Source organism: Corylus avellana, chromosome 8 (genome assembly GCF_965113065.1).
Source record: "Corylus avellana chromosome 8, dhCorAvel1.hap1.2, whole genome shotgun sequence".
Taxonomy (NCBI): Eukaryota; Viridiplantae; Streptophyta; class Magnoliopsida; order Fagales; family Betulaceae; genus Corylus; species Corylus avellana.
Window position 1 is genome coordinate 2,836,326 of NC_142497.1, and position 13,936 is coordinate 2,850,261.

The window sequence follows — 13,936 nt, forward strand, 5'->3', positions numbered from 1 at the left end:
ATCACTTAACTAACCTAGTTAGAGTAGAAGTTTATTTGTATCCAACATGATTCTCCCATAAATAAGGGCATGTTATATTGTAAATATCACTCAGATAAATAAGAGCTTAATGTAGCTTTAGGCAGGGATGGAACCATCTTTGAATTTGGGGCAACCAAGGGCCAAATTTTTTTTTTTTTTGAGAACCAATTGGCAAAAAATACCTTAAATTAATTTTTTTTATCAATTTTTTTTTTTTTTTTTTTGCCTTAATTTTTTTTTCTTGTAATTTGGGGGGACCTTGGCCACTACCGGTCCCCCTAGATCCATTAGATCAATCTCTAGCCTAAGGCTTAATCTTATGGATGTAGATCATAGACCGAATCACGTTTATCTTTGTGTCATTATCTTATTATTTATTATTTATTTCATACGCTCTCACATGTTAGAAATTTCTCACAAATGGTGCAATTCATTAATGAAAGATATATATATATATATATATATATATATATATATATATATATATATACTTTTCATTTATTTATATATTTCTTCTTCTTTTTTTCCTCTCTTTTTGGATGAATAGTAGTTTCTTACTTTTTGCTCAAACTAAGAATAGACAAATCATTTATAATAGTTAGATCTGATTATTATTAGCATTTTTTTCTCCCTAGCAGAATATTTATTTTGTAGATTTTCCTTATAGTATGAATAGTTAAATAGGCTAATTAGCATATTCAATATTCATACTATAAACTTTGTTTGTTATTATTTTTCTCTTTCTTACTTTCTCTCTCCTCCTCTTTCTTTCACATTGTCTCTCACACAAAATAACATTTTAAAAAATAAAGAGTATAATAGATAATATGTTGGAGTGCGTATAGAAAAATGAGTAGTTAAATTAAAAATTTGTATTTTTTCGGTAGCTATTTTGATTATTTTTATTGGAGATTGGATTTATCTCATAGATTCGCTAATTTAAATAATTAGTGATAATGCACCTTCTCCAACTATATAAGACAATGTTCACAATGGCAAAGTTCACGTGATGCTAACATGCATATTGTCCCCATCATCATACATAACAAATTCTTAGCTAAAAAGCAAAATTAGTCCAAAACGCAATCATCTATCCAAAACTGACCCTACACAGCTCACTTCTCATTGCCAATTTCAAGCCCAATTCAGTCATTTCAACCCTCCATGCAAATAGATAAAGTAATCCTCAATCTCATTCTATAAATTAATTAATCTAGGGCACATAGAATTAGGATTAATTAGAGGTGGCCGGGAGAGAGCTAGAGATGGCAAAAATTGGTTGCTTTTCTTTGGCAGTCTTGGTGGTTGCCGGAATACTATTGATGATCTCATCGTCCGGCAATGGTGAGCAAGTGATCATGGGCAAAGGTTGTGAGGGTGATGTGCTAGGGCTTGCGTCACAGTGCGAGAAGTATGTGCGTAGATCGGGGCCGAAGATTAAGCCATCGTGGGGCTGCTGTGCGGTGGTGAAGAATGCTGACGTGCCATGCGTGTGCAGTTTAGTTAACAAAGAAATCGAGCAGGTGATTGATATGGAGAAGGTGGTCTACGTGGCTCGCAGCTGTGGTAAAACAGTTGCACCAGGAACTAAATGTGGAAGTAAGTTTTTTTATATATATATTAAAATTTTTATGTGGTGTAGGATGTTATTATCATTTTGAGTTAGGTTAGATTTAAGGTAAAATTCTAACTAATAAGTGAAAAGGGTAAGGTAAATTACAAGAACATTGAACATTTAATTAAGGGAATAAGTGTGGTTTTCGCTTATTATTATTATTATTATTGAAAAAAGGACATACTAATTAATGTTGTGATTTTCAGGTTATTCTGTCCCACCGCCACAGGCATGAAATCAAGTCGAAGAAAAAGAGGGGGAAAATAACGATGGTGCTTAATTACGTATACGACATGTCTTTCAGTGTACTCAGCACACTATCATATATTGTTTTCCCTAAGTAATATTAGTCTACCAATTAACTAAGAAGTAATGGAGATTTGTACTCGCTTTGAATATGATACAAAACCTCTATATTTGTATCAAGTATTATTATAATCGTGCGTTATATGATTGTTATATAATTAGAATGACGTAAAAATGAACAATTTTTATCATTCATATTTTTTCATTTGATGACAACATATGAATGATCAAAAGTTTTCATTGGACTTAAATCAAATTTCATAAAATATCAAGTTCTAAAAATTATTTCCCAAAAAACAAATTTATTTTCTTTTTTCTTTTTTATACACAGACACCACCGAAAAAAAAAAAAAAAAAAAAAAAAAAAAAACATATTTTCCCCATGGGTGGCCAGGGTAGTCGATCACCCATGGGGATTAAAGAAATAATAATAATAATAATAATAATAATAATGGCATTTAAAAAAAAAATGATATTCTATTCTTATAGGAATAAGTAATGATGTACAATCAAACAATAGAATAACTATTTCATTCTAAGGCTATTCTTGTCTACCAAACATGACCTATATTGCAAACGAGACTTTGAACATATTCCGTGCCGAATTTCAGAAGCTTAGATATATAAATTTAATTATTTAGTTAATACTTTAACACTCTCTTTCACGTGTAAATTCAATCTCGTACATCTCTTAATTCAATTAACCTTTTTTTATTAGCCTCTTAATTAATTCAATTATCACAATCACAATTTAGATTGCTCTTATGGTGGCTAGTGGCTCATGATATATATGACTGGATTTGAAGATAAATACAGCAAGCCCAACTCTCTCTATCCCCATCAAGCATTCAAGCCCAAGTGCAAATATCTTGTTTAATGAGAAATGTGAAACTAATAAATAGAATACAAAAAAAAAAAAAAAAACAAATTAAATAGGATTATTACAAAAATCGTTATCATACTTAAATCCCTTTCTTCAAGTAAACCCAACTCTCATTCTAAAACAGCTGATGTATGATTCTATCACTATTTATAGCTACCCCTTAATTAAATTCATTTTTCACTCACACTATTTTGTGGCCCCATATTCGTCTCTATCACCATTTAAACCAGACCAAGTATTCTATCACCATATTCGTCTATATCCCCCTCTCCCGCTTTGAATAAAAAAAAAAAAATGCTAGAATCTAATAAAAATTTAATATTTTGTTCATAAAAGTCTATGTGGCAAGATGTCACATCATCTTTTTTTTTTTCGTCTTTTTTTCTCCACAAAAAAGAAAAAGAAAAAGATAAATGATAAAGTCACAACTTAAACTCATCTTTGGCCCAACTTTTCTCTTAAGTTTTTTTTTTTAAAAAAAAACTGCCTATGGACGAGAGAGAGAGTCTTAAACTAGAGAGAGAGAAAAATTTGGTCTAGAAGTTGAGTCAAAGTTGGGTTTAAGCTTGCCATGTGAACTTTTATAGGTAAAATGTAGAGTTTTTATTAGGAAAAATGTTAAGGTCACAACACAAATCCAACTTATGGCCAACTTCTCTTCTACGTATCATCTAAAAAAAAAAATTTTGAGAGAGAAGATTTTGGGATTATGAAAATTTGGGAAAAAAGACAATTTGTTTAATTTAAAATTTAAATTTTTTTACACGTAGGAGAGAAGTTGGCTATGAGTTGGGTTTGTGTTGTGTCCGTATTAAACCTCTTTTATTAGATTCTAGAATTTCTAAAAAAAAAATTAAATTAAATTAAAAAAAAAAAAAAATACCAAGTGTTTGGATATAAACCCCCAGCAGTCAGCACCCAACTTTAAAAGATAGACAAAAGCACATATATTGATAAAAGAGTTTCTACCATTTATTTTTTCATAGGAGAATATCCAGTGAATTTTTATAATTGTTTGTTGTTGTTGATTTTTTTTTTTTTTTTTTAAAAAAAACTGTTATTATTATTATTAATACTAAGACTCCGTTTGTTTCGTTGAAAAATGTTTTTCGCTGAAAAATGATTTCTTGAAAACTATTTCTGAGTATTTTGATGCGTACGAAAAATCACAATATATATATATATCAAACTTTAAATTATGAAAATATTCCAACTAGGTCGTGGTCGAGCCTTGCGATGTCCTGATCGGGTCCCGACAAGTCCTAGAAGAGCCCCGGTCAGATCCTGGCGTGGTCCCGATCAGCTCCCCCGATTAGGCCTCAGCGAGGTTCGGGTTAAGTCCTGACGCGGTCCTGGTCGAGTCTCGGTGCGGTTTGGGCACCAAAAAATTCAAAAAACATTTTCTAAAAATCAATTTACGCAAAAACAAACAAAACTCAAAATTAATTTGCTCTTCGTATATCTTGTTGTAAATGTGGTACTTGTATCATAATAGTAACTTTGGACCAAAAAAAAAAAAAAAAAAAAAGTCCTTTTCCCAATCATGAAGATTAAAAAAAGTGAGTGTTGCTGCCTACTGCCTAGTTGATTGTTCGTTCCTTGCTGTTTCTGTCGCTTTGGGTGTTTCTGTCCTTTTGTCTTGTGTTTGTTCTTTCTTAGTTGTTCTGGCCCTTCTGGTCCCCTGTTTCTTTTTGTTGCTCTGGGTTTCTTTGTATTCTTTTTTACAGTTCTATTAACGGGTTTATTCACAATTTTTTTTTTTTTTTTTTTTTTTTTAAAAAAAAAAAACTAAAGAGATTTACTATCACATCCTATATTTCTTGACGTTGCATGAAAACCGACATATTAACCCCAAAAAAAATTTAGAGAAATGATAAAATTTATTTTTTTCAACTATCTTTTAATCATCTCTATATAGTAAATAAATAAAACCTTCATTCATTTTGTGCGAAACTCACATAAGTTCATAAATTTAATAGTTGATTCATTCAATTTTTTTTTTTAAAAAATGATGTGCAACAATGTTGTGGTGTAAAAAATTATGATCTTTTAGGTAAAAACTGGTCATGTTTGGAATGAAATGGAGTTGAACTGTTATGAGGCAGGTATATTGGGCCTTGTGGATAGGCTCAGCTTTGTCAGTGCTTGACAACTTCCCACCAAATGAATTGATAGCTTTTCATATGCGTATTCCACTCCGTACACCACTTTCCCTGATGTAGGGCGATTTGGTCTCAGGATTTTCATACAGGGCCAAAAGATTTCATCGGATAAATCAGCAGATACCACAATCATAAATAGTCTTATTCTTTAATTTAAACGATTTCGTTTTGGTTTTGGTATTATTGTAACAAAAATTGATTAATGTGAAAAAAAAATGAGAATGTTTTTTTTTTTTTTTTTTGAAAAAGTGAAAAATGAAGAATGTTTGGTATTGAAAAATGAATTTTTTTTTTTTTATAATAGTTTTTTTTATTTGAATAGTAATAAAAAGTAATTGATGTAATGTAAAAAGTAAGAATGTTAGAAAAATAAAAAAGTGAAATTGTCTTGCCTTTGCCGAAACTGTTTACCAAACAGACCCTTAGGTTTGTGGTGATGATCATATGCTCCTTGATGCTATCATTGAAAGTTCTAATCAAATTGGAAAAAAGTTACATCGGATCAAAACACCAAAAAGAGGTGGGCTCACCAACAACGGATTACAGATCCAATACAAAAATAACAGTGCAGAACAATCAAAGAATATGAAATAGACTAAACAAGTGACTCGATCCTTTATGAATGACAGCATAAAGTGATTACTCAAGCAAAAAGGTCCCAGATAAGAGCACCAACACTATTTAAAGGTGTACGAATTTTAAGAGGTCCCGTCAAACCTATCTGAATCCCTACTAGGAAACTGCAATGACCACTATAAAGAAGCTGAGGCGAGAAAGAAACTGTCAAAATTCGATGAAGTAGTTAAGGATGAAGTGAAATGGATACATAATATCAATGTTAGATTCTTGATAAAGAGTGTAAGGGAAGATGGCCTAGAACTCTAGAAGACCAATGGTGGACTTGACACAAAGCGGTCTAATATTTGGCTCTCCTGCTTGATTTAGTGGTTTTAAAATATGTGATTAGGAAAAATAACAATTTTAAAATATAGTTAATAAAAAAGTGATTTTTAAAAATCCACCAATTCAAGGAGATTTTGGATGATGTTCTCCACCCTCGTTAGGTAGTTGTGCCTGGGTATCCTGTTTTTTTCTGTTTATCTCTTTCACTTTTGAGATAGTTTACTGTATTTTTCTTGAGAAACAAACAAATAAAACACCCTATACTCAACCAACCAACCACAAAAAAAAAAAAAAAAAAAAAAACTCAACAATTAATTACATCCTCGAAGAATCCCCATGATCTAACCAACCGTCTTTTAGAAGAAGACTGAAAACTAGACAATGTTCTAACCCAAAAGAGAATATTAGAGAGAAAATTAACTACTTTTTTCACCTTGCTATGAAAGATCCTAGAATTTTTTGTTCATACCAACAAAGTTTAAAAAAGATTTCTCCATTGGATGGTTTCCTCCCAACAACTATTGAGCTAAGAAAGATTGCACTTATGATAAAGGAGGAGCTTTTCAGCTACAATGGCAAGAGCTTTGTTATTTCTTCTCAACAGAACCAACACCTCCCTTCACATGGCACAATTTCTCTGTAAATCATAATATCTTAATCTTGGTCGCCAATAATTCAATAGAGTCAACTTTTTTTTTTTTTTTTTTTTTTTCTTTTAGCCACTTGGTACCTATTCTTTACCAAAAGGAGGACTGCTGGGATGAGAAATGCATGCAAATGGAATGCTATGGAAGAACTTTCTTCATATGGGGTTCCCCTTTGTTTTCTTAGAAATTTCCAGGCTTTAATTCTATCTGGTATCCATAGAATGGCGATATATGCAGAAATGATTAACCAGATGCAGGCATTTTCTAGATGTACTCAGGAGACAATTCTTTGGGAGTGAAATCACTGCTGAATGCAATTACAAGCACCATACTAAAGTTTAATCCATGTAATTTGAGGCTGCAATATTTGTAATTAAATTGCAGAAAAATGCCTAGAGAGATCCATTATGATAAATGCAAAAAATTAGTTCATAAATATACAAGCCAAACATTGGTTAAGGTTCCATTAGATATAAAATGAGAAGAATTAAACAAATTCTATATGTAGGTAATAAAAGAAGATGGCCTTTTTTGGCTGGGTAATTGGAGGACCATCAGAACACTCTTAACAGTATTCAATTGCAGATGAACAAAATTCTCTCATACAAAAAGAAAAAAGAAAAAAATTACTAAAACCTGGGAGATCAGTAATTCAGATCTCATTTCCTACACCTCCAAGCCGATATTGAAAACAAGGCTCGGTCTTGCCAGCATATTACCACACAACCATTCTCTTCCTTGATCTTATACCCATCACAAACATAACCTTGCAACAACCCCCTTGCTTGCAACATACCATAATAGCTCAAAGGCACATTCCCAAACCCAGCCAAATCAAGCCTTTGGATCCACTTCTCAAGCTTTTCATGCCTTTCTTTCCTCTCAGCTCCTTCACATGCTATGATGTTCTTGATTTCCTCCCCAAACAGCATCTTCTCCACCTTCAATCTCTCCAATGACGTTCTTGGCACTGTAGACTCCAAACAATCAAACAGTGCTGCATAAGAGTAAAGAGCTTCCAATAGCCTCTCCATTAGAGTTGATCCATTGTGGTTAGAATCTTGTTCTGCTATTACCATGAGCTTCGGTGTCAAACCCCACAACGCATTAAGGAAGCTATCCATCTTTGCTGAAGCATTTAAAGATATAGGCGATGATGAGGCTGAGTCAGGACTCTGGCTATGCCCGTTAACCATATCTTTCTCAAGCAGCTCACCCAATGTGCTTTGGTTAATTTGCAGGACTCTAGGTAAATGACTTCCATTCAGATTCTTTGATGCAAGTGGGGATTTCTTTCTCAAGAGTTCATCATCAGAGGCCAACAGGGAATGCAATTGGAAAACTGAGCTGATCGCTAGAGCCTCCCCGGTTTTGACACGGAGTTTGTCAAAATCAAGATTATCTATTTTGCTAACCACGGCATTGAACTGAAATGGGATATCCAGTTTTTCAGCTTCCTCAGTCAGTTTATACGCCATTTGGTCCAATATCTCTTTCTGTTGATGAACTCCAGTGATTCTCAAATGGGGTGGGCCTTCAGGCCGTATACTCAAAACTTGAAGAAGTGCAATCCATTGGGCAGGTTCAGCTGCATTCAGGTCAATTATGTGAACCATCTTTTCCCCTTCCATGGCTTCAATAATAGCCTGGTTTGAGAGCACATAGGTCAACTTCAAGAAGGGAAACAGCTCAAAAAACAGTTTCTGAACAAGAATTTCTTCAGAAACCAATGTTATTCTAGTGGAATTGAGGGCCTTGTGAAGACCAGGCCAAGCTTTCAGGATTCTATCGGCAAGTGCCTCAGTGAAATATGCAGCTATGCGCTGCATGGTATCACCATCAGGAGAGGCGAGTTGGGAGATTTGCTCAAGGGCAATATTTGCATTTTCAAGGCTACCGGCAGCAACATGATTTGCACAAGTGAGCAACAAGTGGATCAAATACAAACCCCGCTCTTCAGATTTAAGTTCTTTAAGCCATGGGTATGGTGATCCTAAGCTAGGAGGAAGTGACATCATGGAAAATAATTGGAGAGGCGACGAAGTTACAGACGAAGACCCTTCGTCTTGAAACATTGGTCCCATACAACAATCACAACAATTTGGGGAGCTGAGAAAAAAAGACAGACTATCTTCAACAAAAAGAGAAGAAAACTCACTCCACAAAATGATCTAAATGATGAGGAAGTCCGGGTCTTCTAAGGAAACATCATATCCCTCATGCAAGAGCCAAATTTGCATGAAATCATAAATAGAGAAAAATGGTTAGCCCCCTGTCACCATTCGCAAGAACAAAGCAAAAGAATACAGATTCAGAGCCCGTGAGGGCTTAGTTATAAGTCTAAGAAGGCTAAGGATCTACCAAATTCGCCAGATCAAGCATGCAAGGAAAGGAGAACAGGCAAAACAAGTAGAAGGGTAAGATCAAACAACAAGCGGAACCCAAATCAAAGAAAGTTATCAGAAAGGCAATTTTCACTAGAACTAGAACTCAAAACGGTTATAGAATATTTTTTCATCAATTAAGCTCAAATTCACAGAGGAAAGCATCTAAGCGGTCACAGAAGAAACAGAGTAGACAAACAGAACCAGCTCAACCAAACCAGAACCAGAACTAGCCAACTAAAACAAGAACAGCCAAATCCTTACTGGGTTTTGCAATTGATCAAGAACCCAGATGGTGGCCCACGAGAATTCCAAAGATTGCTTCTCCAACCCCCCTCTCTTTTGAAACAGCTGTTGTTGTGGGTTTCTTCCTGGGTTTCCTCTGTTTCTCTCCCACAGAAAAATTCAATCCCCCTTAATTAAAGTTGCTCTCTTTGTAAGGGCTTGTCCATGGCTACGTTGTCGACAATGCGTGGGGGGTCCTTTTGTCGTTACTGTTTTGTTGTCCTTCACTCTAAGTGGAATATGGAATTTTGTGAGTAGGTGAGAGAGCCTTCTCTCCCTCTCTCTCTCCCCAAAACTCTGTCTTTCTCTCTCTAGAAATTGTCTTTATTTTCTCGCTCTGAAACTTCCACTTCTGTGGTTTTTTGTCTTCATATAAGGTGACTAGGGAATCAGGGCTGGCCTAATCGACTTTTTATTGTTCCCAGAGGTTACATGAATCCAAACATGCCCTAACAAAGACAAACAAAGTCCTGAGTCTTGTTTCCTAGTGGGGCAAGTGTGGGAATTGCAAGGAGGCTCCCCAAGATGCTTCCAAGAACCCCATTTTGTTTTCTTTTCAAAGGCAATGACCATACAATTGGTATTATCTTCTCAAGTTAAGACAAAGAGACAAGGAGGTTAGGGAAAAAGCCAAAAGTAGATACCACATTTATCTTTACTTGTGGAGTCTTAGGTGTCAATATTCAAATCCTTGTTTTCTTCCTATTTTTTTCCTTTTATTTTATACATAAAAAATAATAATGAAGAAATTATCTATTTGCCATGTCATAATCTTTGGGTTTTCAGGATTGTACCACGTTATCTCATACACCTAGTAAATCCAATCACAAATCGCCAGGTTAAGAATCCTTTGCATGATCTCATAATATCACCAAATCTTGTGTTTGTGATTAGGGTTTAAAGTTTTTTGGATTTTAGGGTTTCGGTTTATATATTCAAAGTCATACAAACGATAATCTTCAAGGTCACATCTACTGAATTTATTTGGTAAAAAATTAATTTTGACATTGCAAAGTTTCAAGTCAAAAGAGAATAATTATTGACCTCTTTCCCTTTGCTAAACAATCGAGTAATTAAAGGCATCATGTATATTGTATTTGTGGTATAGGATGCAAGTTGAGGGTGTTATATCAATAACGAAGATACATGATTAGGTCGGTATAAGATTATATAGGTAAATCATAATCATATTCATTTTATTAAATGGGTCATAACCATAACCCACTAAATATGTGTTGGGTTCGTGTCGGGTTCGCGAATCGTGTAAAAAATTGTCAGTCATAAATGTTGCAGATAGGTCAGTCACAAGTTCCTAACCTAATTCAATTTAATTAAACAACCCATCAACTATGAAATATGATAATCTCCGGTTAGTTATATTGAATTGGTGTTTTTGTCTTTTTCACTTTTAAGATGACAAAAATACCTCTTCAATATAACTAACGGGATATTATCCGGTTCAAATGAACCGGAGAGGATCTTGTTCCATTAACTATAATATTCTAATTTCAGATTAGATTCGTGTAAAAAATTACCAACCTTACACATAATACTCCCAACTTATGTCCACACAAATACGAACACAAAACCAAAGCTCAAAATGAGAGTAATTGGCATTCATCAAGTGGAAAGGGGAGGCCATAACCAGGACACTTTATTTTTATCCAATTAGAAGCTTTCCTTTTGTTATATATGTTTAACGCAACTATTAAACACTTATTAAAGAAGATTAAAAAACAAAGATTAGATAATATTAGTTGAAACAGAGAAATATAATAGAGAGAGACACCTTTTTTCCTCTCCAATAAGAAGCTTTTCTTTATCATATTGACATTGACACAACTATTAATCCGTGCATGTATCTTCAAAGGGAAATAGATTTGTTGGGGCCAATTGGAAGGGCCAGATACATCTATGATACCCATTGTATTAATTATTAATTTTATTTTTATTATATGTTCCCATCCACACAAGGACATATTAATATAATAATTGGTAATAAATACAATGGGAACATGTCATATATATATATATATAAAAGTAATTGTGAGATTGACAAGTTGACCCTCTTTATAATTGTAAAATGATGTGGTTTAGGGTTTTTTAATATTTTAATCATATATTTTTATAGATAATATAATGCTATTTTGAAGCCATATATATTCATCAGTGTCCCATAAAAACCCTAATGGGGCGTTAATTTATATGAAAATCGTAAAAATTTTCGTACATCATTTGGTTCCACTTAAATAGAAAGGAATCTACATACTCAATGGAATGTGTGAATTCCATTGTTTTCTTTACTGCTTGGGACTTGTCACTGTGTCCTTTTGCCATTTGTCACCGCTTTGTACGGCCCTTGAAAAGGTCCGACTTGTTTACGGTTTTTGGATCATGAATGAAACCATTGCCTACACTTTGTTACTGTTATTATATTTGTATTGCATTTTTATTTGGGCTTTGTTGTTGGGGTGCCTACCCCTATGTGGTTGTTTGATCTCATGTAATCCGCTTTCCCTTATTTGAATAGAAAAAAAAAAAAAAAAAAAAGGAATTTGTGAATTCCCTTCCAATTTAGAAGAATATCACATCCCGTATGTTTTTATTAGTAAGGCGCTAAACATTTTTGACATTTTTGGTGCTACTATTTTTTTTTCTTCTGAATATTGTTATAGTAATACAAGAAAAGTTAGATTATGCGATAATTTTGTTATGATTGTTTTTTTAGTGCTTTTTTTTTGGATTTGATCATGATCGTTTGTAAAATTTGTATACAAAAGTGAATAACTATTTTATCCCAAAAATCTATTTTATTCTAAAAAAAAAAAAAGAACATAAAGTTTGTATATAAAAGTGATGAACTATTTAAAATTGGGTTTTCGAAACCAAATTTATAAAATCATTTATTCTTTAAACATGTGAGAAATGTATACTTTCTTAATAGCATCAACAAAGTTAGAGGAAATTTTATTAAAAAAACACGTGTTTCTCACGTGTTATAATCACATGAAAATTTTAGAAATTAGATTGATTTCTCTGACCCCATTTTGAAAAAGACAAGTATTGTATTTTTTGTGAAATTTTGGATGAGATGGGGGTTCATGAAAGCTCATGACAAGGGGGTTCCACCAATAACTCATTACTATTAATTAGTTGTGATTCTGTCATAATGGTGTCTCAAATTACAGTCCAACACTATTGCATTGCATGTGGTGCCTCACCTTAATTTGAAGACATCACCACAATGTCATATTTTCCTCCTCTTTTTTTTTTATTTATTTATTTTTATTTTTAATTTATTTTTATAAATTTTTTTTCCTGGTTTGGTCCAAGAGGGCTGCTAGGCATCATAACACTTTTTCTCAAATTTTCTTTCCCAAATGATCTGAACTCCACATGTATTTAAGATAAGAAAGCAATATAAATCTATTTATTTATTGAATGGACCGGATCATTTGAGAAAAAGTGTTGGAATATCTAGTATTATTCCTGGTCCAAAGGTCACTCGTTATCTTGAGATTTGGGTAATGGTGAGAATTAATGCAATTGGTCGGATTTCTTGTTTTTATTTAAGTATGGGTAAAATTTAGTTTGAGTAATTTTTTTATTATTTCCTGCACTCTCCATAGCACAAAAAACATAGGTATCCCCCCTGTGATACAAGGCCACACCATTAGTTATTATGATTTGGTTAAAATATGTGGCATGTGAGACACGTGTTATGATCTTAAGCTAGGTGATATGGATTTCCGTTAAAAAATTTGACGGTCTTTTTTCAAAAGTATCAACTAAGTTTTTCGGTTAACGACAAGTATTATCTCTAACACTTTTTGAAACTGAGGCGGCCATTTAATTTTGGCTTTAACCACTCAAACCAAAACTGCATTTAACCCATATTATAAAAACATTGTAAGAAATAGAGTCCATTATCCTAAAGAGGAGGAGAGAAGGGTCATTAAATATGATAAGACCGAGTAGATAAATCGGTGTTGTCTTAACTTCATTGGATTCATGCATGTGGCCACCAAGAAGCAGGACGTGTTTCAGGCTAAACCTTAAGAAATTCAATTAAAAATAATTCCTTTTTGTAATTTTAATTCCCACTTACGTCAATTGCATTCAACCAAAAGATAAAAATAAAAAAAAAACCATAAAGCCATGAAGTGGGGCCTTGTTTCACCTACTGAGAAAAATAATAATAATATATATATATATAAGGTCCATGTGGTAAGGTAAGAATCATAAAGTAAAAAGCGACAAATGGAGAATGTTAGAAAGCAGTATCCAAAATGATGCTAATGATGCTGGAGGTGGATGTGGAGGTGGAGGTATTTACAGGAAGATGTTCCTTGATATTTTCGTTCAAAGCTTTTAATTTATAGGAATTAACTATTTTGTACCAACTTCAACAAAAGAATAAAAAATAATAATAATAAAAAATCTTAATACTAGAACTTTTAGTTTGGGAGTACAAAATTCTTGGCGGGGGGAGGGGTGCAAATTTTAATTTTTAAAGGTCTATTTTTTTTTAAAAAAATATTTTTTTGGGGACCCCTCAAGCCATAGGATGGTTCCGCCCCTGGATAAGAGATTCAAACTAGTGATTTCTGTTTCATGAGACGTAATCTTTAACCGATTGAACGGTTTTGAGTGTGGGGTGAGAAAGAAAGTCTAAAACCATTAATTTTAGAAGACAAAAGAGATGTAGAATGTGTGGAATCATGCTTTGA

General features: G+C 33.3%; 2 protein-coding genes across 2 annotated transcripts; one reads left to right on the forward strand and one right to left on the reverse strand.

Moving 5' to 3' along the window:
- Positions 1-1,208: 1,208 nt before the first annotated feature.
- On the forward strand, positions 1,209-2,037 carry LOC132164090 (uncharacterized). The gene is made up of 2 exons (XM_059574507.2): positions 1,209-1,620; positions 1,843-2,037. Exons 1-2 carry the CDS (start codon positions 1,287-1,289, stop codon positions 1,869-1,871), a joined length of 363 nt encoding a protein of 120 aa, XP_059430490.2. The 5' UTR covers positions 1,209-1,286; the 3' UTR covers positions 1,872-2,037.
- A 4,951-nt stretch (positions 2,038-6,988) lies between these two features.
- SCL3 (scarecrow-like 3) lies at positions 6,989-9,513 on the reverse strand. Its single transcript, XM_059574508.2, has one exon. It carries the CDS (start codon positions 8,619-8,621, stop codon positions 7,197-7,199), a length of 1,425 nt encoding a protein of 474 aa, XP_059430491.2. The 5' UTR covers positions 8,622-9,513; the 3' UTR covers positions 6,989-7,196.
- Positions 9,514-13,936: the final 4,423 nt, after the last annotated feature.

Coding starts and splice junctions, on each gene's coding strand:
- LOC132164090 (XM_059574507.2), top strand. CDS start 1,287: ATGGCAAAAATTGGTTGCTTTTCTTTGGCAGTCTTGGTGGTTGCCGGA. Junction 1,621..1,842: donor ACCAGGAACTAAATGTGGAA/GTAAGTTTTTTT, acceptor TGTGATTTTCAG/GTTATTCTGTCCCACCGCCA.
- SCL3 (XM_059574508.2), bottom strand. CDS start 8,621: ATGGGACCAATGTTTCAAGACGAAGGGTCTTCGTCTGTAACTTCGTCG.